The sequence below is a fragment of the Plutella xylostella genome, chromosome 10 (genome assembly GCF_932276165.1).
Source record: "Plutella xylostella chromosome 10, ilPluXylo3.1, whole genome shotgun sequence".
NCBI classification, from domain to species: domain Eukaryota; kingdom Metazoa; phylum Arthropoda; class Insecta; order Lepidoptera; family Plutellidae; genus Plutella; species Plutella xylostella.
In genome coordinates this window covers 324,837-351,945 of record NC_063990.1, presented here as the reverse complement: position 1 = coordinate 351,945, position 27,109 = coordinate 324,837, and the positions used below count along the sequence as shown (strand labels likewise).

The window sequence follows — 27,109 nt, the reverse complement described above, 5'->3', positions numbered from 1 at the left end:
GTCATTTCTGCATGGTGATATTACAACTGAGGCGCGCGGGCGACTCACTCTATTTATATAGGCACCCGCACCTTGCAAATTAAAGGTGGAGAGAAAAATGGACTTTATTTAACTGTCACTGTGACCCTTATGATGCCGAACACGGAGAAAGTCGAAACGCCATATCTCGCAATGTTTAACTAGGTTTCAGATAGGCTAGATACATAATATGTCATTTTTATTTCAGGAAAAATGCGTCTATTATTGAATTACAACAATTTAATGGAATCGAATAGTATACACATATTACGTGTTACAAAGAAGGTACAGTCGATATTTACAACAATGGATGTTTACTAATAAGTAATATTCATGTACTTTTAAAGTATTATAATATTCAAGTGTATTTAAAATTCAAATTTAAATTGCATATTTTACTGAATATTGAATACATAATTATTCTATCATTCTTATACAATTGAAGCAAACAAATTTATTATGTCAATCAATATTTTAAATTATTTAAAGCAGTTACAAAAATAGTGACATTTATATACATAGAATCAACATTAATTAATTATAATACATAAATAATAATAAATTGACTTAAAACAACTTTAGTATATTTATAAGAAATAAATAAATGAGCCAATATTAAAATATAAATCTAAAAACACAGCCGAGGTCGGTTGCTAGCTGTCTAAACGCAATTTTATAATATTTATAATTAATATTCAATCTATTGTGGAAGAATCGGAAGTTGACAAACATGATACTTACTAAATATATTTCGAAATATCGATGATATAATTATATTCACCACAAGTGCGTACTAACTAGATGTCTGCTGTAGTGGCCTTGCCCGCTGCCCTCTGACCTCCCACTACAGTTGACACCCATTATAAAACGCATCGCAGCTGTAGTTATTACACTAGTGAACACAACCATAACCGAATCGAACAAGGGAACTGGGATACAAATTCATATTGCCAGCCTGCTCGCTAGTAAACATATTTTATCATATGAAAGCGAAATTCACTAATTGAATTCTCAAATAGACGGACAACAATTTAAGCTATTTGAAATTTATGAATTATTTAAAATAATTATAACACAACATCAATACGGCGTCCGCCGTACACTTAGCTAACTCTCCTCAGAGGAAATCACTAGCACTGTATTATCTGGGAATATTCAATACATGAAACAACACACATCAATTATTATAACAGGCAAGTTACGCAACATTAAATGATCTCAATAATTTTGCAATTTCATTAAACACAGAAATATCGTTGAGTATACATCTGTACTACACACAATACATGCCAATTATTACATTCTTGGCTGACTGACAATATATTGCATTATAGCTTCATCAGAACAGAATATGCTATAAATAAACTTAGGATCTAGTCATGACTACAACTAATATTTCATATACTATTACGTATAAATTTATATGACTTATTGTTGGCGATTGCCAGTAAAAAGTTAGCGGATAGAAAAATAAGATGATCTCCTTAACTGGACGTAAGGTTTATATGAAATTCGTGAAGTTAGTGAAGGTTCTCTCACTCTCTCTCAGGGTGTGATTACTCGAGGCGGAAGATTTGACAAGTCTTAGTTATGACTTATGAAGATAAGATTTAAAAACTATGCCTCCCTCCGGAGTATCAACAACTACTTCTACACTACGGCCTGGCCATACATGTGGCTGTACACATACATCGGTTCACTCATCGCTATGCGACTAAATAACGAGAACCATTTAATATACTTCTACATTACGTCCTTCGTTGACTGGGTGATAGTAACAATATCAATGCATTCCAAAGTGAAAGTTGCAGGTGTTGTATCGAAATTCGGATCGAGCATAATTATGTCTAAAGCAAAATATGTATATTGAGTTTAGGAAAATTCCGAAACATAGCTTGGTCTAGTGCCGAGGTAGCTCCCTTCTGTCCCAGTCACGGCTCATCCCTGCTACATGAATACGAAGGAGACGAAAAACATCGTCCACAATATCAATAATCAAAAAACAATATCAACCCTACAATTCACCAGAATTCACAATCAATATCAAACTAGCAATTTCATCGCTCCTAAGAATGTCTACTTACTAAAGAACCATGTCAAGTCAAATCCGCACCATCGCATTTCACATTCAATAACCTTTCCTAGCCTACACGAAATCTGTCAAACGTGACCAATTATACAACCTTTTCAACCAAGTACAACTTGAACTAACCCGCTGGCTGCTGTGACGTCACTAGGCGCCGATACGTCGTTTGCCGACGGCCTTGGCAGCGGCCTTAGCAGCGGCGGAGGCGGCCTTGGCGACGGCCCTGGCGGCGGCGGCGGCGGCGGCGCAGATGCCCAGGAAGCCCCCCGGGCGCATCAGTCAGGACCTGCATCCAACAATAATGCTTAATTATTCGCTCATCAAAGGATGCCACATCATTAAATGTGACATCACTATAATGTGAGGAAGCAATTTGTGTTATTGCCCAGTCGCTATTCATGTTTTGTTGCGTTCTTTATGAGTGTTAATGAAAATGACAGCCGTAATTTCAGATCAACTCTCGTAAATAGTAAAAACTGTAAACTAAACCTAGCAACCATACATAGAACACTGCAAACAAGACAGTGTCACTGCCCTATTCACTCTACTACGTGACCACTTGATGCACACGTTACCCGTTTTCTAAACTATTTCATATAATTACAGTGACCTGTAGCTCCCGACAACTTGTTCATAAACTACAGGCACTATACCTTCAGTCAGACGGCTGTCTCTTGGTGCACGTTAGTGTGAGGCCCCATTAGTGCGTTGCGCTGCGTTGCGTTGCGTCGCCCCAAAGAAACGATCTTCCTTAACGTCACAAAAATGTATGGCAGCGACGTCTCTGCGACGACGCAACGCATTAGTGGGGCCTCGCCCTTACCTGAAGAAGCGCACAGCCCTGGTGACGTAGCGGCGGCAGATGGGGCACTCGGCGAGGCGCTTGCCGCAGCGCGTGCAGGCCGCCACGTGCCCGCACTCCAGCAGCACGCACTCCAGCGGCGCCGCCATGCAGATCTTGCAGCATTCTTCCAGCGGGAGCGACTCCAGCTCTGAGGGAGGGTAGGTGGCGGGGGATTAGAGTGGGAATGTTGTACTTATTAGGAATAGAGGAGGATACTACCAGCCGTGCGATTCTATAAAGCTAATTGTCAAAACTCGATTCTGAATCCAGAGTGAGTTTTCAAATTGGTATTCTGTAATTTCCGTAGACACATCGAATTTCGAGATTTTGAAAAATAATGTATGAGATGACATATTACTGTTCGAACGTAAGTGAAAGGTGAAGGGAGAATGAAGATCGAAGTAAGATGTCTGATTTTACAGAATCGCAAGGCAGCCCTGTGTCCCTGTTTAAGGATAACATGATTGATAATGATGATTATGAAATTATGACTCTATCTCAAGTGGTTCTCGACACTTCCGTGCTTCGGACGGCACGTTAAGCCGTGGGTCCCGGTTGCTGCTTCGGCAGCAGTCATTAAGCCTAGTCAGAGGCCTTCGGGCAGTTTCAAAACATCTGACAGTCGGTTTTCCCACTTACCCGACAACTCTCTCAGCACAAGCTTGCTTGTGTTGGGGTCCACCAACCCGCATTAGCGCGTGGTGGACTAGGCCTAAACCCTTCCTTCATTGGAAGGAGACCGGTGCCCCAGCAGTGGGGACGTGAGGGGTCGTGATGGACTTCGAGCCCTGTGTCACTGATTAGGCATAAGATGATTGATAATGATCTTCTTCTATCGTGTAAATGCACTAAGCTAACTTCCTCCAGTGTTTTGCTACTCTTATTGCGAGGTCATTGGCCTTCAACAGGTCTCCTTGACTGCACTTTGGGGCACATTGATAATGAAGATGATGACTCACGCTCCCGCTGCTGCCGATGGTCGCGGTACAGCTGCCGGGCGCGCGCGCGCAGCTCCCCGCGCTCCAGGCAGTCGCGCGCCTGCACGCGGTTGTTCTCCAGCAGCAGCTTCAGCTGGCGCACCGACAGCTGCTCCAGCTCCGACTCCGACTGCAGGTCTTCCAGTTCCACCAGCGAGTTGCCTGCCGGGGGACAAGAGGTTAGGACAGGAAAGAAGAATCTATTTCGGATTCCTCGGGCGGTTAATAAAGTTTGGGTTAATCTGCATTTAAATCTATCTCTTCTTAGTTACGATCCATTCACAAGATTAAATGGTATCTCATAACGCTCAACAAACATACTATAGTGTAGTTAATTACCGTCAGTCGGGAACATGGGCTCGTCCTTGAGGCTAGCGGTGTCGGTGTCGGCGTCGGAGGGCGAGCGGCGCAGGTCCAGCTCGGACGCGGCGTGCTGCGGGGACGCGGGCGCTGGGGGCGCGGCGGCGGGGGGCGGGGCCGCGGGGGGCGGGGCGGGGCGCGGGGGAGGCGGCGGCAGCGCTATCCGGTCGTCCACCGTGAACACCATGTCGAACGTCACCGGAGCGGTGGCGGCGCGCTCTAGTAGCACTTCCGAGTCTGTAGAAAGAAAAATTAAACTGGTTTACACACAGTTTAGAATAAGCTAACAAATTCTTCAACCAATTATTAGTGGCCTTCTTAATCTTAGCGTGGCGCTGATTAAGGCTGGTCTATTCACTAGGTTTCGTCACCATTCTGAACGGCAGGTGATGATGATGACTATCGTCGTTTGACTATCTTGGGTGGATATTCTTCGGGAACACGCAATAAAAGATGAATTCTTCAAAAACTCTAGTGGCAAGAAGAGAGAACGAACAAATTGGATGAGTGAACAATATTCGTCGGAGTTGTCTCACTGACCGTTAGGCAGCGGGTCGGCGGGGCGCACGACGAACTCCCAGCCGCTGTCGTCCAGGTCCTCCACCTCGAAGCAGTCGGCGGTGTCCACGCGAGCCGTGAGGGAGGCGCGGCGGGAGGGCGCGGCGGGGGGCGGGGCGGGGCGCGCGCCCGCCGGGACCGACTCCGAGCGGTGCCGCGGGTTGCACGCTGCGGGGAGAGGGGGTGAGTAAGGGTAGTTGGTTGGTACAAATTACACACTCGACACGCGAACACGCACACAGATCCAGGGGCACTACAGCTTGTACGCTATCAGTGTGTTTAATGCAACAAGTTAGAGTTGTGGTAAGCTCAGCATCCCGTTAGGAAAAACGAAGTTGCTGGAGTTTTATGTAAGCTATAGTGAGATTCTGCTGTGCTCTGGATACGCTGTAACTATCATCTGTTAAGATGCTGTGGCCACTGATGAGATAGTGTCTGAAAGCCCGTGGGTGGATTGAAAGCCTGTTTGCAACTCCATGTCGAATTGAAGAAGGAACAAGGCTATAGCATGTGTATGTGATGTAATTGCTAACAAGGTGTTGTGAACTTAGCTGGTCCTTCTATATTTATAGGTATGTTTCCTGCTGATGATGGGGTGTATACAGATAAATGTCGCACGGTAGGCATGATATTATCGTCTAAATAACTAAAAATACAATATGTGTATGAAATAAAGCACAATCTGCACACTAAAACCTATTCAAATTAGCAAGTCCACACACAGCAACATTATGATAGTGAGTTTGTGGCTTCACGGAGCAGCTTACGTACTAGGTTGCTCGGGGGCGAGGTCGGGCGGCGGCGCGGGGCGAGGGGCGTCGCTGCGGCCGCGGGCGCTGCCTGCAACCACCCTCATGTAGCTCACACACACACACACACACACACACAATGCTTCACCACCACTTTGCAGGATAGCTCTCATAGCTCTCAGAAGAGTTGTTTGAAAATAGTGAGAAGCATTATGTGTAGAACAAGAAAGAAAGAGAATAGGAACAATGTATTTGAAGGATAACATAATACATAGATTTTATCATCAGGTCTGATCATTTTAAAGTATATTGATATGATGAGTCTATTAAGTACTTTTTATGACTAACTACTTGACCACTTATCTCAATTAAAAACCTAAGCAGATAGAAGGGATTATTATAAATATTTATTGGATATGGAACAGTTTATAAAAAAGAAGAAAACACAGATAGAGGGTTCAGCCAAGATTAAAATAACTACAACAGTATAATACTGTAAAAAAATTCAACAGCTTCTGCATAAAGACACTTACTCCTGGAGGTGCGGTCGGCGGGCGCGGGCGCGGGCGCGGGGTGCGCGGAGGGGCGCAGGTCGAAGGCGTGGTTGATGAGCTCGTTGATGTTGCTGGTGAAGCCCTTGAGCGAGCTGAAGGCGCTCGACCCGCGCGAGCCGCGCCGTCGGTACCCTGCACCGTTCACGTGCGAGACGCATAGCGAGACTAGCTCCTCCTTCTCTGTAATTAATGACAATGACATTGGTGAGAGGGAGCTAGAGTAAGAGCTGTCAATAATAATGTTCTCCTCATACCAGCAGAGGAAGTGGAACAGTATGGTGGACATTGAAGTAAGTTTAGGCTAGATCAGCTGTTCCTCTTTCGGGCACATGTGTAACAATAAATGAGAAACAATGACCAACTGTTATGTCAAGAGATCCCACCCACATGCAAGTCTGTCATTAGGCTTTGGTTGGATCAGGAGCTTTTTTAATTTAATTCTGAGAAATAGCCAGGAGAAATTAAAACTAGATATATGCAAAATTATACATGTTGGATGCTTTTAAATGGATTATCTACACTCTATCTATCACTTTTAAATCAAGAAAAGCTGAAAACTTCATACTTGTAAGAAACAGTATTTTAAACATCTAGAAATGTAGTATGAGTTGTGCAAGAGCTATATTATTGTAATGCCTTACTTATGTTGTGTAAATTTAAGCACTAAGATCAAATATTTATGAAGACTGCTATTCAAGACTACAACTAAATATACTTTAGGTCTCACCTTTTGCATACAAACAACAGGCAAATCTGATAGATTGCTCTTCATGATAAACCTGTATTGTTCTGGATTCTAGCTAGTTATTGTTATTTACACTGCTTTCAGATTTTAAATAAGATATGACTTTGTGATCTGGTCCCTTAGAACTTACTTACTTAATGGTTCCATTAGAGAGAGCCAGGTGCAGATACTTACACCCCCATAGAGAATAGAATAGTATAGAATAGAGAATAGTAAATTGAGCCGTGGTGGTGTAATTCACAAAAAAGGCCAAGTGTTTGAAGCCTGGCATGTACATTGTATTCTTTTCAACCGTAAAGGAAAATCTCATAAGAAATCCTGCATGTATGACTAGATTTCCAGGTATGTATGAAGTGCATTTCATTCCAAAATGGCAATAGGGCTCGCAACCTATAATTTTTAATGAAAAATAATTTACATATAATTTTTTTTGTAGTATTCTTTTTCTTTTTGTTTCTGTTTTTTATTGTTCAGTGTGTCAAATAAATGTTTCTTTCTTTCTTTCTTTCCTATCATATAAGTGCAAATATAAAGCACAAAACGGGTGGCTGCATGTATGACATACATAGTTAACTAAACACCTCTGATCAGGATAGCTCTGCAACGGATACTGACCTACACAGCCCCTGGTGGAGACATTCTGCCGCTGCAGGAAGGCCTGCAGGTCGCGGATCTTGAGGTGCGCGATGTTGGCGCGGGCCAGCGGGCGCGTGCTGAGCGCGCGGCAGGCGGCACACATGGAGCCCCCGCCGCGGCGCAGGCAGCCCGCGCAGTACCAGCGCTCGCACTCGCCGCACGCGCGCCGCCGCCGGAACACGCTGAACTGCACTGCGCAGCTCTCGCACGGCATCCTCCCTGCTGCAACACTAGCCAGCTAGCCACCGACACTCCACTGGCACAGTGGCTACACCACACACTGAAAACACGACCTCCTACGGTTCTGTCCACAATTTAACTGACTTTACACAACATATTTTGCGCTAAGGCTGCAATGATTCACTTTTGATGATGATATGAGCATGATAAGAAAAATAAAATATCAAAATATTTATCACACGACTTGGAGGTTGAAATGAAAATTCAACGTTCCAGTCTTGACAGTTATTATTATTTCCATTGACATAACGTCACATCATTTTGGAATTTCGTAAATGATGAAGTGACAAAACAGATGCTTTTTGTTAAAATCATTTATTTTTTTATTGTTTTATATCTAAACAGTTTTACAGTCTTTATTTTTGGTATCGGTGTAGTGATGAACAAAAATCAATACTATAGCCACTGATCGGAAAGGATAGTGGAACGTTATAGTATTAAAGATGCATTCAGTTTAAATAAAACTTCATTCATTAATAGTATTTTGTAGCGACAGCGACAGTAATGTCAATGTCAAACTGTAAATAATATCCCAATACTATCACAGATGTCGCTAGTAGTGTTTCAAATCAATGAAAAGTTTTTTGTAAGTTGACTCTCGCGCTGATGGAGTTTCATAAACTTTAAAGTTGTCGATTACTAAGAAGTAAGACTAAACGTTATCGTTTTAGTTATGTCTGGATAAGATACTTATTTCAATATCCCCGGCAGCTATAGACAATCAGTGAGACTGGGATTTTATGATTTATTATTAAGTAACTAAGTACTTACATCTATAAGTCTAAAGGAGTACCTACCTACTTATCTTGTTACAACTTTTAATCTTTTACCAACCTCTATTCACCCTAAATATAATAAATAAATAAATAAATATGTGGGGACATCTCACACACGGCCATCCGACCCCAAGCTAGGCAGAACCTGTGTTATGGGTGTCGGACAGCTGATATATCTACACAAATACATAGATAGATAGATACTAAATATAAATATCAACACCCAAGACCCGAGAACAAATATCTGTGTTTAAACAAATATCTGCCCCAGCCGGGAATCGAACCCGGGACCTTCGGCTCAGTAGTCGGGTCACTAACCACTACGCCATTCGGTCGTCAAATAATAATAGAATAAGGAACTGAAATAGTTCCTTTTTCTTTCTAAAATTAGGTATTTCTACACCCTTAAAGCGAACAAAAGTGAAGCAGGTAGTTAGTAAGTACCTACCTTAACTACTTAAGATCATTTTTATAAAAATTCTAAATGAGCTTTAAGTGAGTGACTTCCATTCGCATTGTCTGCGAGCAGTGAGTGAGGAAGCAAGAGTGGGGAGCAGCGACGAACACTCACCGTGTGGCCGAGCTGACGACTTCCAGCCGACTGCATTTAACACCCCGCTGCTTCTCAATAGCCTATAATACTAAGGCCTAAGGGAAGCTATTGAATGAAAGGCAGCTTCTAGGAAAGCAGGGAAATTAAAATCATCACAGCGGCAGCGCTGTTACATTCAAAAATTAATTTTAACAAAGCTTGCATCCTAGCTAAACGATGCTTTTAGAAGATGCTTTGTTCTTCAGGCGTATGAGGCGTTCAATTCGTCTCAAAAAATATACATATAGTTGGACATCCTACCTATAATCTTAGGTATACCTAGGTAAGATGTAGCATTTTCATACCTCTAGCTAGCTAGAGTAATGTGGAATCATAACGTGAACGTAGATAGATTAGATACTATACTACACTGAATAACGATGCCGACGATGACGTAATAATAAATAATACTTAGCTGAAGCATCAGCAGTTAGATGTCAGTATGTATGTGTTAATATTTGATATGAGAACTCACACACACATCTAGAGAGGGGCGTATTGATAACATAGCGGTATTTCAACGGCATCGTCACGAGCTGAGGTGTCCGAGTGGTTAAGGAGTTGGACTTGAAATCCAATGGGTTCTACCCGCGCAGGTTCGAATCCTGTCCTCAGCGTAAGATAAATTAATATTTTTATTTCAAGGAGGTCTAAAGGATGTCCTGTTTATAGACATCAGTCTTGTTTTTCTTGAAAAATATATTATTTTAATTAATTTGCGAATATATTATTTTGTATTTGCAACATCCTGAATAGCTACGGTATATGCTATAGCTTCAATTCTGTGTAAAAAGTTTGTTAAAACACATCTCGCTGAGGACAGGATTCGAACCTGCGCGGGCAATACCCATTGGATTTCAAGTCCAACTCCTTAACCACTCGGACACCTCAGCTCTTGTTGAGAGATGATAAAAGAAGCACCTGGGCTTGCGCATGCGCATATTGTGTACAACATTATTAAAGCTGGGTAAATAGGTCGGCATTTACCTACATAATAGGTACATACATACACTTACATAATAATTAAACGTATCGGTAGATATGGCTACAAAAGTCTATGACTTTTAAGTTTTTTTGGGTTAAGTACTATACTTACTATCGTATTGTTAGTTTTACGTAGAAAAGATGGACCGACATTATATCCTAACTATAATCCTTACTAATATTATAAATGCGAAAGTAACTGTGTCTGTCTGTCTGTCTGTCTGTCTGTCTGTCTGTTACTCTTTCACGCCAAAACTACTGAACGGATTTGAATGAAATTTGGCATACATATGGTCTAGACCCTGGGAAAGAACATAGGCTACTTTTTATCCCAGAATTCCCACGGGAAAACTTTTTAAGGTGAAGCGAAGCGCGCGGGAACAGCTAGTAATATAATAAATGCGAAAGTAACTGTGTCTGTCTGTCTGTCTGTTACTCTTTCACGCCAAAACTACTGGACTGATTTGAATGAAATTTGGTATAGGTACATATGGTCTAGACCGTGACCGTGAGAAAGAACATTAGGCTACTTTTTATCCCGGAATTCCCACGGGAATACTTTTTAAGGCAAAGCGAAGCTCGCGGGAACAGCTATTATTATATATAGGCAATAAATTGTCCCTTGCGCGCATCCAGATTGGGGTAGGATGGCGCACTTAACGGAACTAAACTTTATGTACCTACCTAAGTAATTTTAATGTAAGTAAGTACCTTGCTCCTTTAATATCATATTGATAACTATTGAGCCTATATTTATTGTAAGTTGTATATATTTTTCAATATTGGCACACCTGTCGTGTTCTATGGTAGGATGCTATAATAATACGTATAGTAGAGGTACCTCTTTCTCTATGTTTGTGGTGCATCTGTGGCAGGTGTTTATTCGCCACAGTAAGTACTTAGGTAGATGGTTTTAGAAATATCTTACAGCAGCTGAGGTGTCCGAGTGGTTAAGGAGTTGGACTTGAAATCCAATGGGTTCTGCCCGCGCAGGTTCGAATCCTGTCCTCAGCGGATTTTAAAGTTTTTATTTATATGAGATCAGTATTCATTACCTAATTGCTTTCATTAGAAAAGCTACATAGGTAAGTAGGTTCATTGAAATAGTATCTAGATTATATCATTAACACAAACATTTTACACAGGTAACCTAGATCTAGATAGTGCTGCTAGGTCATCAGTTTGTCCGGTGGCGCGGCTGCAAGTGCTGTGTCAGGTGCTTGCTGACTGCTGCTGACCCGGCGGCGGCGGCGGTGGCGTGATGTGATGAGCGGGCCAATACTTTTGTTTGAGTACTTTCACTACATTAATAAACTTTATTGGTAACTAATCTCAGATTCAAATCTGATTTTATAAATATATAGACTATAGTCACTGTCAGGCGAAACTTCATACAAAACTGCCCCGGACACGGCCCGGTCGAGACACGGTGTAGCGTGAATCATCCTTTAGTGGTCAACGTCGGTTTAGTAAATTAATGCTACCTAATAAGTACTGTTAATGCTAATAAATAGGTTTACTTATTACTTACTTTACTTATTACGTTGCACCCAAATTAAAATATTGCAGTGTGAGGGATTATTACCACTATGGAATAGCCCGGTAATTTATAAGTTTTATAAATGCAAATTCGACAAAATCATGTGGTGCTGGTGACATAGTTATCGTATCTAGGTAGGTATTTAAGTATTACGTAAGAAATTTAAATTGGAATGCTATGCAATGGGATGGTTTGTTAACCTTCATAATTACTAATCATTTAAGGCAATAGAGAAAATATTTTAGGGTGACTTACACCAAACATGTAGACGCTATTAAACCTATTTGCCGTCCAGTAAAATTGTCAGATCAAGAGAGCAAATTAATACCTATATATTTTTTTTTTTTTTTAACTCTAAGTAATGATATAAATTTGGCCCATCATAATCACGCCTTCTATAAAGGACCACATGGTCAATGGGCACCAAATTTTGTTCTTCAAATTGCCAAATCCGGGTAATTCCTGAAGACAAAACTACTGATCTTCAATCAGTTCGTCCTGTCGGTGATGTCGTACACCTCTGGTACAGAAATGTGGGCACTGATTGTTACACTGCTTCACCGAATTTAATTGAGTATTAGGTACGTGGTACAAAATGCAGAAAGAGCGATACCGAGATAACTACGGTAAAGCGGCAACATTTTAAGGATTGTTATACTTACTTACCTACATTATATTTAATTTAAACAATCATTTGTATATATTAGTCATATCATAAAAAGCAATTTATTTATACTTTCCTGGTGCCTCCGGTATTGTTCGCTGTAATTTTAATTACTGTTTTGGAAATAATAAGGCATTGTAATGTTTGTGTATATATATAGTTGATGCAGCCAACCTTTGTAACCTGTAGTGTCAGGATCAACAATGCTTGGGAGACAATATGAAAGGCGAATGCAAAATACAATGAAAATGAATGTAATGTTTATAATAATCATCAATTAAGCCCAGTGCTGTCCAGTGAAGTGTATGCCTAATAGAGAGGTTCTGCTGGTTTTGTTCGCTCCTATGGTCATTATCTCCTGCACACCCGAGTCCGCGTTGTTCTATGTCTCCTGCAGTGAATGATTACGGTGATGATGATGATGATGTTGAATTTATAAGAGGTAATTATGTAGCTATGCACTGCAATATATTTATGTATATTATTTGATTTATAGGTACGAATTTTAGTTTAACTAATAATTATACTGTTATTATTTTGTGGTTTAACAATAACATTGTGCTCTTTCACTCTCTTCAGGAACCGACGCAAATGTAGGCTACATTCTCCAAAACAATTACCATAAACCATACAGTATAATAAATTATTTTTAATTTGATTTATATGTATGTATTGTGAACAAGTGAACAATGCCGGCTCTTTGTCCCCGCGCACACGCTGAGGAACACATGTGTGACGTCACACGCACTGTACCTACCAGTAGTAATACATTGTGACGTCACACACACTCACTGAAAGTCCATACAAGCGATGGTGGAATTGCCCATACACCGGAGGAGCTCATGGCCGCTGCCGGGGCGCTGCAGCAGCCGTGGTCCAATACTGTAAATGTATTAAGTATTTAGCAACTTTGTTAGCTTGAAGTCGATACCGTAAGTTAATAAAATTTACCCCTCACGGGAGATAGCTGTGGGTAAATACTGTAGCTATTTTCAATATTATCATACAAGTATAATTATCTGCTACATAAAATACCATCTAAGCACATCAAAACTATGATGAATATAAAGATGGCCTATACTTACCTTAAAAATCACAGGCTGGCCAATATTTAAGTTATTTTTATTTTTAGGAATTTAGTTTAGTTTTTATTTTTATGTCATTTTTTTTTGTTTTTGGTTTTATTAATTTTATATTCAAATTGTATCTGATGTTTTGTTGTATATGTTTTTGTTTTGTTGTATTTTTCGGTGTATTTGTGCAGCACCAAATAAAATCTTTTTCTTTCTTTCAAAATGTAGGGTTCCTATGTATGTAGGTAAGTATCAAATTGAAAATTTGAAATGTCCCCCGGCATCGAACCCGGGTCGAGCAGCGGGTCAAGGCGGCACGCGTCACTTCCGCACACTGACTCACCTCATTTTCAGACTCGATCATTCCACACATTGCGACACCAACTGAGAGAGACTGCATTGCAAATAGGTACCTGTACTTATAAAATAATAAATTAAAAGTATTTTTTACAATCTATGGATTGTGGTACGGTCAGGTGCAGAGAAACCTGACCCCCCTCTCATAGTAACAATTCTTCTGAGGGGGGTCAGGTTTCTCTGCCCCTTACTGTACATAAATTCATAACATGAACACTTATCATTATCTTTTTCTTCAGATACCTAGGTGCATTTCGGCACCCACATTTCGCATCCCATACTCGTACACATCCAAGAATCACCAAGCTGGGAACCGTTTTTTATGACACGATTTCGTTAATAATAACAAACATTTATTAAATAATTATTGTGTAGAATATTTAAGGCTATGGCTGCACGTGAAGCGGTGTTTTCGTCTTCGTCGCCGTCTGTCGCAAGGACGCCAGATATGTCACGGTCCGCGACACAATGCGGCGACGTGGACACTTCCTCAACCAAGTAAACAATAAACCGCATCGGCGGCGCATCACACACACAATCAGCGCCAAGGACAGCACGTCGCTCCGTCGCACAACTGTAGCCAAATTATTGAAGAGTTTTTATTTTGTGTCAGGCGGACTAATCGACTATTTCTTTTCAAGAATTCCTTCTAAGATAGCTACTATGTTTATGATGAGCTTATTGTAAATATGAAACAATGTACACATTCTGAAACATAAGAAGCCTCGCAGGAAAACGATAGATCTTTAAAGGAGAAAAGCTCTCCGGTGGAAAACCACCATAAAGCTGCGGCATGCCTTGACAGGAGCCCCTCAACGGCCCCGTGTGGAGTGGATGATTGTTGGCAGAAGATGATTATGTCGGTATGCAGAAAGAACTTAAAAAACCTCTTAATTACTTAATGCGTACATTAATATATTTTTGTTAATGGATAAGATACACAAAAAGTTCATAATTTCGGTGCAACATGGCTTCAGTCCCGACTGAGTGAAGCTGTCACTGGAGCGCAACTGGCGAGGTCGCAGACGCCTCCACTCGTGACGGAGGTGGCACCACCAACATCTCCAGCTTCAATATCACACGACAACAATTAATACATTGTTTCAATGAATGATGCACATTCCCTTAAAATAAAACTACCAGTACTGACTTATTACGAAATGGAAGAGCAGCGGACTCAACATGCTACCCTTAGGAACACCATAAACCTTTGTCATTATTTAACTGTGTACGGTTCAGTTTTCAGGTAATACTAATTATAGTGATTTTATGGACACCTTTATAAAACTTTGAAACGTTAAGTATAAGTGGGTGAAATCGCCAAACTTTGTACGTAACAAAAACGTAACAAAAGGGAAACGTTACAAAAATGTTACAAAAAGGAACTATACGGACTAGATCACACTACTATGAATAAATAAAACAATTTTTATTTAATCAGCACTACGGCGAAGCGAAAAGGAGAGTTATGATTTTGACCGGTACCTATTCTATAATTAAAACACGAACTACTTTCGTAATTTTTGAACAAAAATATTTAAAAAATATATATATCTATGAGGTTTTTTTTTATTAATTGAATTATTAATTATTTTGGTATTAGGTATCACTAGTTAGGATAATTGAAATTAAACTTCTGTACAACTAATATGTTTTTGTAATTTATTAGTTTAAAAAATGTCATCACATTCTTGTCAGTCTGAATGTGCCCTTAGCTATCCTTTTTGTAACGTTACAAAGAAAATTGTAACAAAATGGAACAAAAATTCTTACGTTCATAAGCTAAAAATATTTTAACACACGTGTATTTAGTTTTCCAAAAATTTGGCTAACTGCATAGTAAACGGACTGAAATTATGATTTTACGTGCAGGAATTACTTTGTAAATACTTTCCTTTAACTTAATTTGTCGGTTGTTACAAAGGGGAACACTAAAAAGTCTTTTTTCTTCCGAGTTCACTAAAACTTCGATAACGACTACAAACAAAATGGCGGAGACGCGACACTAACGCCACTTCTAAGAAAGCTTTTGCTCGTGGTGATGCTATTAAAATAATTTAGATTTAATACTATTTTATACAAAAAAATACTGTTACAAAGAGCATAACAAAGAAATATGATATTTTTATTAAAATTTAAATTTATGTAAATTTCAATAACCACTGCACAAAATACAAATAATTTAATACGTTACTTATTCTACTAATATGATTTAACAAAATTTTCTATGTGAAGTTGTTATATTTTTCTCATTTAGTAGGTTTTAGTGCAACCAAGAGAAATGGACAAAAAATGTACAAATTTTGGCGATTTCACCCAAGTAATAGTTTAATTAGCTAACTCTTAGAGTTATTTAAAGATACTTATTTATACATGCATATTATACGGTGGAACTCATAAATCTAATCTTTCTTCACGTAACATGTAAGAAAAGTTAGAAAAGTGACATAGCCGGTACTACAGGTAGTTATATTCATTTAGGTGCATGTTTACACTCATTAACCACAAACCATTGTCACCTGCTGCGAGACTGTAAACATCATTGTTTCCGATCATACGGTGTAATTACTCTTTAACACTCAGTTTTCAGCGTGTCTATAGAAACAGGAGTGTCTTTGTCAGCAATGGAAGTGATCCGTCTGTCAATGAGGAGGAAAGATGAAAGGGTGAATGATGACATGAGGAGTGTCCGGGCCGGGAGGGCCGCGGCCGCGGGCGGGGGGCGCGGGGCGGGGGGCGCGGCGGCGGCGGCGGCGCCCGGCGCGCACTCGCGTCGCGACCTCCGCCTCCGCACGACATGGCGCACTCGCGCTGACTGCACAAGACTAACGTGACTGTGTGTTGTGACTCCTACAATATTCACTATCGGATAAGTGAACTAGCAGCCCGGGAACCTCCAGCGATGGCTCGGTGAGTGATACATTGAGTACTGAAGTGTAATCAGTTAATTTTCGCCGGAGCGGCGTCCGGCGGGATGCAGAAATCAATTTTCATTTTCCCGAACCGGTGTTTTCCCGGAAACTGCAAACTATTTGCTTCGATCCGCCGCCGCGCGGTCTGTTTCATTTACTTTTATGATCTGCAAGTCATATACCTGCAATAATATTTGTTGTTGTTACCGGTCTGCATGTATCTAGGTACTTGTTTGTTTTTAAATGGTGGATGGTTTTTCCAACGATTCTATGAGAAAAAATATCTAACCAATAAAGGTGGAATTTTCTGAAACTATGATCCTTTAAAGTCTCAATTATCTGGATCTGATTTGAATGAAGTGCATCGAATCGATAAGTCTCAGTAATGAGAACTCAACCCGCATTGTTGACGCCGCCGCCGCCGCCGCCGCCGCTGACGGAATGTTAATTAGTGACGTAATGACCTCTGCTTCGGTTTTTCTGCATAGAGCTCGACTACAATGCAATAACCTGTTGTATCATCTGCGCAAAAAAATACAAAAAGCTATGATGAGTCAGGCCCGCTCTCCTTGGGGCGCCACCGCCACCGGCGCCAGCTCCTACCGTCTTCGTTGGCAGCACCACGAGCCGTTCAGTGCAGAGTCCTCATGTCGAACACTCACCTAACTGACTATCACTAGCGACAATCATTACAAAACGCACCAATATCGAACTAGAAAGAGGCTTTCATCAAGTTCCGCTAGTAAAGCCTAGTAATTCTGCGGTTGAGCATTATGTGACTAACCACAAGGTATATCGACAATCTAACGAGCAAAAGTGTTCATATCACATTACCTCAGTCTCATGGGCCAGATAACCTGAAATGCCCTCATAAAAACCGTTTAAATATACGGCTCGATCGGTACCACAGTAATACTCGGCTCGTCAGGAATTTGCAGTCTGCAGCGGCTATAAAATGCTTATGCAATTATAACAGTAAAAATGAGCGCCAAGCGGTCGGCTCGCGGGGAATATTAAAGTTTTCATCAGCGATACGTTGTAGCACTTGCGCAACCTAATTGTTGGCGAGTGAGTTGAATCCGCAATGTGTCTGCCGCGGAGTGCGCTGGTGGTGCCGCGGGCCGGGTGGGGGCTGCCGCCAGCATGCAGCCCCGGTCCCAGCTCCTGGTGACAGGCGCTAGGCCACGAGCATAAAACTCGCCGTGCACTCATCCAGTCGCCGCTCGTGTGTGCCTTCCGTCGTCACATCACGTATTTCGACGCAACGAATTTCATGCGTTTATGCTATTTTTTTGTGATCTTCATCTTTACTCGATTCTATTCTATGTCAATCGCGGCTCCACTTTAGTCAATCCAAGTGTGAAATCCTTCTTACAAGACAGTAATATTTCATATCCAAACAGAAACAGACCCACTGCCGTAATTGCGCTGGCTACACGAGACTTTCCAAGTCGTTGAACAGATGGAATTAGGTTTAATTGTTTTTACAACAGTTACAGTGGTAATGATTTATAAATTAAGGTCACTATAATGTCTGCTCCGCTCCTGTGTCACGCCGAGCAGTAGCAGACGCCATTTGTGACTCAATAGTACACAAGACATACAAGACTGATAACTATTGGTTAAAAAGATAATATTAATGCAGATTTTAGACTATTCACACATGGCCAATGGCCATGATTCAAATAGTGGAAAGAAACTCTTTATAACGTTCACTGTTTAAAATGTGTCCCAACAGTCTAGCATTATGACTTTAAAATTTAAACTTGTTTAAGTGCAAACGAATTCGCACCAAGAATTTAGGTCAAAAGGCTTTTGTAGTTCTGTTTCTAGCCATTGTTTCGTTTTAGTCGACAACTTAAGCCGAGGACTTGCCGTTTTGCAGAAATAAAAGTTGGCATATTTTGTTGGTGGCGAGAGAAAGTTCGCGAAGGAATAGTTAGGAAGTAATTCTCAAGTACGAAGTGTCGCGGCTGGTGACTCAGCTGCAACAAGTGCGGCTCACCTACATCATTAAAACTTCATTTGGATCGTGTGAATGTTCCTGTACTTAACTGTACGAATCCTTTTTTATTCTCAACGTATTCTCCGCCTTATAGCTCCGGTGATATGATTTATTCGTTTTGGTCACGATTTAACGAGGAAGTGCGAATTTTAGGAGCCGTTAGACCGAGTCATCGTCCATACCGCGTGATTCAGCCGCATCATTGTCCAGCGACATACTTTTATTTGAGCTTCAGCAACATTTGACTTCAACTGCATCTCATTTGTTTGTAACATGTAGAAGCGTATTTCTCAATGCGCAGGCTGTGTTGATGAACGAGGAGCGTGCAGTCGGCGCGGGCGTGGTGCGACGTGAGCCGCCGGCGCCGCTCGCCGCGATAGCACACGGAGCACCCCGCGACAAGACGTGCTTCCTTGCGGCTCTGCACTCCTGGTACTAGACCTACTTCCAACAAACCAACAAAACTTACAACATATACATACTTACATACATAAATGTATGCCTCTCTCAGACACTTAATCGCACTGCAAAAGCTTTTAGCCGATATGAAACTAAAAGTTAATGGCATTACTTGCGCTTTGTAGATATATAACGTCGAGAAGTGATAGAAAAGCAAATGTAGTACGTACACTAGGAGAGCCACAGCCGGCGCGGCTGCGACCTCGCGACCTACTTCCGCCTCTCTTTTTGCCAAAACACACGCCAGGTGAAGTTCCAGGTCAGCGCGCTCCAACTGCAGACAATCACATTGTTTTGTCGTCACTACTTAGTTATATGGAAAAGATAAAATGATCGTAAAGGAAGATGCTTTACATAATTCCAAATTATGTCGATTGCCTCACGTTGAAGTTCACAATAAATTTCTGAGAAATGGACGACGACTCATTCTGTTTGCGCTTCGTGAGTCATTGGTTTTATTAAATACGTCGTCTGCGTCTTGCTCACCTGTGTGAGTATGTGCACTCTGAATGTAAACTGTTCCTCACTCAATGTACATACCGAGCGTAGGTAAGCATTCAGCAACAAATCGAGTTCTTTCTATTGATCATTGAATGGCCGCTCCCTGTGGGCTAGGTTTGTATGATGGCCGCCGATCGCTGTACTTACGAAATGATGGAATAGATTGATACAGTGTGACGGTGAAAGTGATCGAAGCGCTTTCTCGTCCAGTGAGTGACGCGACCTCCATGTGGTGCGGAGACTGCGACCTCGCGCGCCGGTCAGTCACTGGAGCCCCCGGGCGGCGGCGGCGGCGGCGGCGGCGGCGCGGCCGTGACCGTGACTCGAGCTGCCTCCGTGCTGTGGTCACAGTATCACGCCAACTTGTACACTACTTAATGGGTCAATACAGATTTTTATATCTAGGTTCAAACCTTGAGTCAATAAAATTATTAATATCTACCTCGACGTTAGAAACCCATCTCTCATGCAACGATCGCTTCCTACATCAGCTGTTGCCAGGTACCGTCTAGTGGCGGCTAGTCGGCGTTACGTAAACAAGGTATTTGAAGGTATGTTTACGTATTCACATCGTATTTGAATTCAATGAATTTTGTATGTGGATGAAATATGTATGCACTTTGTAGGACATGTTCTAGGGATGATCGCTATCCGCGCCTGCTATTGAATGCTAACATCACAACATGTGTTCTGCATGCCAAGTTTCATTTACATTTAAACAAAGGAACCGTCTTAGAACATACACTTAAGTATAATTATAGACAGTTGTAATGACTCAATTTATTTTGCTTCGATCTTGTTTCTCATTGTTAGCATGGACGCGTACAACATGGGAAATCCTAACGACGACATTATAGTGCCTTGTTAACATTTTATGACAAATGTTTGTGTTCATTCAGCTTCTGTAGTTTTTTTAAAATAGTCTCCATATTTCGTATCATCCGGAAATGGGGCAGACGGAAATCATTTTCTATCATTTAATATTCTACGAGCACTCTATCACTTAGGTCCAGCACTACAACTAGATATCTAAGGTTTTACCTTAATATCTAGGAAGCCGGTCGGTCACATGTATCCGCCAGGGTTGTTTGTCCGCTGCTCTATAGGTACTTACGTAGGCACTTCTGTCCTCATTCATCAATGTCATCCTCGACTCTACTCATCTAGTTTACCTACAGAGTGCTTGAAAACTTTTTCGTATTGTTGTCAATGGTTTTGAAACGACGGCTTAGGTTAAACTATGAGACTTAAAAAAAGCTTTAAGAAGCACCTGTCGCAGGCAGCGCCTTCATTCAGGCTCTTTGCTAATGAGGCCCCGTCACATCCCCCGCGGGCGGGGGGCGGGGGCGGCGCTGCCCACGGAGCACTAATTACGAGTAACAACCAAGTGGAAACACATAAAATACCCTCCTAATTAATTAAAATGGGAGCTTAACGAAGATGGAAGAGGCAGCTCACGCGGACCAGGGGACCAGGGACCGACAGGGCATTTGTTTGTATCAAACACGAATATTAATGTTGATGTTTCTGAGGAAATCGTTTCTCATAAATTTTGTTTTTCATAAGTCGTTTGAACGTTGTAGAAATATTGTAACAGGCGTTCTTAATATGGTAGAAATAGCCTATAAAGAATACACCTAAATCATTGCAGTTCATTACTAGGTACATAACTTCAATGAGTGAAGAGGAAACCCTGGAAAATTCTTGTTGATTGGTATTCCAGCGACGCAGCCTGTCGAAGGCTGTCTGAGTAGATTTGGTGATGTGTCGACATCGCGCGCGGCGGCGGCGGCGGCGGCGGCATCTTGCTCTCCAAATACTACTCGCACAAGAATATGCAAAGTACCTACCTTCAATTAATTTTTCATCGCACATCGCACTTGAATATAAGTTAAAGTTATACTTAACTAAGTTGTGAATTGTGAAAGCTTATATTAACAAACTTTATTAGTGTTATTACGTATTGTTAATCTGCACTCTGCTCCGCAAACCTGCTGTCTAATTGACAATGCACAAATAAAGAAAAACGGTTTTGGGGGAAACGCGTCTATAAATTACTTTTTTTGATTTTGAATTATACCTACTTAAGTATAAATAAGTTCATTTTTAATGTTGAATGTTAAAAAGCACTATGCATTACCAGTATACGAACCGAAAAAATATATCATTTTAAACTTAAAAAAAAACATTTTCAAAATGGAAAGTGTTCAGTCTGCTACGCCGCGCCGTAGCGGGGCTACGCGGCGCTACGGCGCAAGTAGAACACAGGAACACCAACAACAAAATGTGAAAGGTGAACTAAGCTTTTAACTAATAAATAAATGCTTTCTAGACATTTATTGTATAAAATACACCCACTGTTTATATAGTGAATACTGAATAGTGTGCCAGCTAAAGATAGAATAAGCGTTTTACGTCTGCAATGCGCTAAAGATTTTCATAAATTTTACAGAAAAGTACCTAATTAGTCTAATTACGCATTGCAAAATGTAATTTTGTAGTTTCCACTAACCAGTAGATCCATATCACCCAATTTTCGCCACTATTGTTTCAGCCCCAATACCTAACTGGTAACGCGTTGAGCCTGTAATATAACATGATGAGGTCTTAATTATGTTTGTTTAGTTAATTATCCTATTCATAATGAACCAGAGATGTGGTTAGTGATCTATCAATAACAATTAGGCGCGGACGGAATTGTTGAGTCGGAATTAGTCGCTCATTAGGCGATCGGCTCGTTGTTCCTAATTATCTAGCTTGTTAGCTATTTATTTATTACCAACGGACTAATCATTAGATATAGGATACGATCGATACTTATTGGAATAGTTTCAGGTAATTTCTAACTTATTTCTAAAGTAAGCAAGAACACCCTACAAGACAGTCTCACCAAGTAACACCATCAAATATTAGAATTGTGAATGCCTATTTGGTTTGTTACTGTCATTTAAAACTGTTACATAATAGGTACCCTAATGTATTGTCTTTGTCAATGTTAGTTAAATCTAATCAACTGGTAGAAGGTACAGCCGGCCGCGGCCGAAGCGGGACGGACTGAAATTGTGCAATCATCACTGTTATGAAAACAATACCACGACATTACTGGAGGAGACGACCCTCCTCATTGGAATAACAAACAGTCTACATCGACGTCTGGCCGAACAGTTTAAAACAGTTTCTAAAGCCGTGGGCTTGGAAACCGGTAATGGACGTCGGGCTAACGAATACAATAGCTCTGTAATTGTTGTAGTAACGATTGTGTTACATGCATATTACTTTATTCAGTTTGCATTGTCAATGACCCAGTTAGCCTCTCTGTGCATTAACGAAATGTCTTCATACTCAGTAAGGACTATGAAAGTAACCACTTATGCTAATCGCAGTCTAAAGCTACTGCCAGGCGACGACCAAAAATATATTATTTGATAAGTACTTTAGGAAAAAAAGGGAAAGTTGATCAATCATCATTATTATGAAAAGCACTTTCGTTTATTCACAGACAGTTGGTCTAGATAATGGCCGTGAATGTGGGTTACAGCGGTGACCTCCGCCGGCGCCATCACTCACTGTCTGCTATACACGGGGTCCACGGGCGCGGTCACTACACATATACACTACGCATCACTCAACACACAACACTACGGATCACTTCGAAGATGATGTCAAGTGGGGTGCGGGGCGCAGGGGGTGGAGGGGTCAAGTCTCGAGGTGCTTCAGTGTTGCGGAACCACAATACAGGGCAACTAGGCGATGCCAATGTGCCAGTGGATTCCTAAATCCTAGTGTATTGCTGTGGGGAACTGGTTTCTGCTATCAACTCAATTATTGTTCCTCGATGGGATATAAACGCAATATTATTTATGAAAGGATACATCATGTTTAATTTTCGTGTATGAGCAATACGCGACTGCTATTTCATCATTTATTGAGGATCATGCATTGTCCAAGTGAATAAAAGTTTTTGTTTGATTACATTATTTAATGTACACAATAAATACCAAGACGATGAATCTTTGTCGAATGGTGGCTGTAAAAATAATTATTTCATATTAATAACTCCTTATATACATTACCTATGTTAGTTCGAAGTATTTGAAAATGTGGTAATATTAGCAACAGCTTAGATATTATCCTCCCGGCAGCTGCGTCAGGTGTCGCGAGTTCCGAGAACTAGTTCCCATCACAAGCCGCTGCACTCGTCACTATAACGTTGTCAATATAACCAGCAGATGTGCTATCACCCGAGCTGCGTTTAGACAGAGGCATTCGCACATTAACATTCCTCTCCATAGATCAACGATTTCTTCTATGTTCGGCTATTAAATACCTATGTCAACTTTAGCCATCCTACATAGGATTTGTCACATTATGTGTAAGAAGTTCTTATGTATATTATGTAAAAAAACGTAACTTAGTATCGAGAAAATTACACTTTATGAATTAAAAACTGTTTATTCTATAGGTATAACAATATTTATTTAGTGAGTAAACATTTGACACCAACTCAAGCTGTTTATGCTTAGGTAATATTTGCTGTCGTCTCATTTACATAGTTAAACACTAAATAATTTTGCACACATACATTATGAAGTAGGTAGGTTGACGAGGAATGACGCATGCATTTAATATTTTTCTCATCGCTACAAGTCAGGAATGTTTAACGCCACAGTAATTAAGAACTGTAAATGTGGCTGTTGGCCGAAATTCGCGAAACCGCAAGTCGAAATGAATCGGCACTTTGTCCGAATGAGTCGTAAAAATCGATCATTCCCGCATTCCGGCGCCGGCGCCGCGGTTATGCGATATGAAGGAGTTTCTGAACCGTATGTAAAAATACATCTTATAAATAATAAAAAAACAGTTTTTTCTCATCATCATCAGCCATTAAGCATCCACAAAACTTGTTGCTTGGTCTACCTCATCCTTCCAAATACATTCCTAATGTCCTCGGTCCATGTTCACAATGTTTGCTGTTCTGTGGTCTCCAATCGAGAACTCGACTCCTCCGCTCCGACGCCCGATATGTGGCCAGCCCCGCTGCCACTTCAGTCCTGATTTTTACTTTGTTTATGAATTAGGAGAAACTCGTGATCAAATAGTACAAAATTTGAATCTTACCATAAAAAAATGCAGATAAAAATATAAGAGAATGCGCTGACGTAAACCTACCTACCTGTAATAGCCATATCGAATTAATCAGGCATCAGCTGATGCTAAATGTGCATAATAAATGACTAATAAAATACAATTATGAATACCTACAGTGCTCCACTTGTCGCCGCCTCGTGGACATTCTGGACTACTTATTCATATTTTGTGTGTGTGCAAATTTTTTTCTGCCGCTGACTTGTCATAGAAAGAGCTGACCACACATCATCCGACAAGTTTCAGAAATATGGGTTTTCGCGGTTGACTAAAATTTTCGCTGATGTTGAAATGATGTAATACATAAAATGTTGTAAAGTACCTGTAAGTAGATCGGTATAAATGCACCGCCTGCAGACAAACCTATTACTGGCAAGTACCTATTTCTGCTATCCAATCTAAACAGCGTCGTGGATTTTCCTTATTTTCGCAACTTGCGTCGAGTCTGCACAATGTATCGTGAGATTAGAATCTGCCAGTCATGTCTCAGCTATAAAGGGCCACGAGGGTTACTCCAGCTTCACATAAAATAGAACAACGCGGACTCGGACATAAAACTAACTTACGGGAGCTGTTAATAGAAGGAGACAGAGTCGTGGTTAGCGTAGCAGGGAACTGAAACTTAGTTAATCCTAAGCTAGAGTGGCCCGCCAGATCGTGCTCGTATGAGCACCCCCTGTGGAGCTTGTATTAGTCGCAGGTCCCAGCGTACTCCCGGGCTTGCATTATGTACATAAAACGAAACGAGATTCTCTTTGCCAATCATTATTCCGACCGGCGGAGTCTGCTTATTTTAAACAATGAAGGCAACCTGATTTTGCATAACATATTTTTTTTTAAAGTATGAACTTTATAATTTGCCTATTAAATATATTTAGATAATAATAATTTTGGTATTACGTTTGTGTTGGCAACTTATGCGTCGCCACCGATAAAAATCCTGTAGTCTATGCCTGTAGTATTTTCACTATCAAATGGGGTGAACTTGTGGGGATCAGGGGTGGCGTGATGCATTGTTTGCAGAGAACGTCAGTCAATTAGGGCGTAGTTAATTTAATGATAATTGAACCTAAAAAGTGCTAATAGAGAGGGATGGTTCCATAGTAGACATGATTTGCGATTAGATCGCGATACATAGTTGTATTTAACGCTATAAACCTAAAATAGTTAATTAATATTATGTTTCCGTGATGTATCGTGTATGTATGTGTTGATTCAAAGTAAATAACTTACTAGTTCGAGTGCCTACGTGTGCCTAGAGATAGATCGAGTGCCTACGTGTGTAAATTGAACGCTCGCTAGTCACCGCTCTTACGGTGAAGTATAACATCTTGAGCAACTGCACAGCTAGTAGTGATGATCCCGAGCGGCGGGCCGGGGCGCGGGGCTCGGGTCAGCGCCCGCTGCGGCCCGTGAGACCCGTGAAGTGGATAATGGCCAATCAGCCGTCACTCGGACACGTCACCCTATCGCCGAATCGTGTGAAAGTGCCCTCGATATTAAACTATTGGGAGCAGCTTGTTGTCTCATTGAGCCTGTCAGTGATGGATGGAGCCGAGACGCGGGCGCTGGGGAGAAATGGGGCATGAGATCCGCCGTTTATCGACGTGCGGCCAGCGCCTTGTCATGTGATTGTGACATGGTTGCAACTTGGCTTTATGATTATAAAATCATTTATTATTATGGGCCATTCTTTAGCAGTGGCAATTTCCACTTCAGCCAAAGTATATAGAAGCTGTTGAAAGGTGAAACACAAATGATTGTGTCAACCTGGGTGTTTGATATTCGTCGCTGCGGGCTGTGTGACGTCTCCCCGTGCGGTGAGTACGGCGGCGGCACGAGGTGGTGCGATGCGAACACTGTACAACATATTTTTATTGACCGCTCCCCAAATATTTTTATGGTGCAAAAGTGCCTTATTTCTAAGAACCATAAAAAAATCTCGTTGATTTAATGCATATTTATAAGTTACTTTATTTGAGATATTAGATTAGGTATAAATATTCTGAATTCTTTCAAAACTAAATTGCAGCCGTTTACGTTCTGTGTTAAAAATAACTTATATGATGATAGGCTATTCTTAATGTTACTAGGTACGAGTATAATACCTTACGCTATTCATCCAAGGTATGCGCAAAAAGAGCTACAGTTTTTTTTGTGTGAGGATGATCTAGGCGCTGCGCAGGCGCCGGGGGGTCGGTGACCGCCGCGCCCCCGCCCCCCGGCCCCCGCCCCCGGCCCCCGGACCCCTACCTGGGGCTACTTTTTGCGCATGTCCAGCTGAGCGCATGCGCCATGTTAACATCACGTAATAAAATGCAATAAGAATTCCTG

At 41.2% G+C, this 27,109-nt stretch overlaps 2 protein-coding genes and 2 non-coding genes across 5 annotated transcripts in view; 3 read left to right on the top strand and 1 right to left on the bottom strand.

Annotated features, from left to right (window-relative positions):
- Positions 1-556: 556 nt before the first annotated feature.
- Positions 557-7,978, bottom strand: LOC105380445 (E3 ubiquitin-protein ligase rififylin). 2 transcript variants are annotated; one of them, XM_038117993.2, is made up of 7 exons: positions 7,507-7,977; positions 6,126-6,326; positions 4,826-5,011; positions 4,265-4,522; positions 3,908-4,087; positions 2,928-3,096; positions 557-2,390 (listed from the first exon to the last, which is right to left on the bottom strand). In XM_038117993.2, the coding sequence occupies exons 1-7, from the start codon at positions 7,739-7,741 to the stop codon at positions 2,384-2,386; spliced, it is 1,236 nt and encodes a 411-aa protein (XP_037973921.2). In that variant the 5' UTR covers positions 7,742-7,977; the 3' UTR covers positions 557-2,383. The 2 variants fall into 2 exon arrangements, with proteins under 2 accessions (XP_037973921.2, XP_048479579.1); XM_048623622.1 differs by lacking the exon at positions 557-2,390 and having other exon boundaries at positions 2,924-3,096; positions 7,507-7,978.
- A 1,692-nt stretch (positions 7,979-9,670) lies between these two features.
- On the top strand, positions 9,671-9,752 carry Trnas-uga. Its single transcript has one exon. It is a non-coding gene; the product is annotated as a tRNA-Ser (tRNA).
- Positions 9,753-11,051: 1,299 nt separating this feature from the next.
- Positions 11,052-11,133, top strand: Trnas-uga. Its single transcript has one exon. It is a non-coding gene; the product is annotated as a tRNA-Ser (tRNA).
- Positions 11,134-16,505: 5,372 nt separating this feature from the next.
- Positions 16,506-27,109, top strand: part of LOC105384167 (mucin-5AC) — a 32,543-nt gene continuing 21,939 nt past the window's right edge. The window contains exon 1 of the mRNA XM_048623450.1: positions 16,506-16,663. Within this exon, the coding sequence (XP_048479407.1) occupies positions 16,656-16,663 (8 nt within the window). The 5' untranslated portion in view covers positions 16,506-16,655. The remainder of the gene's footprint in view (positions 16,664-27,109) is intronic.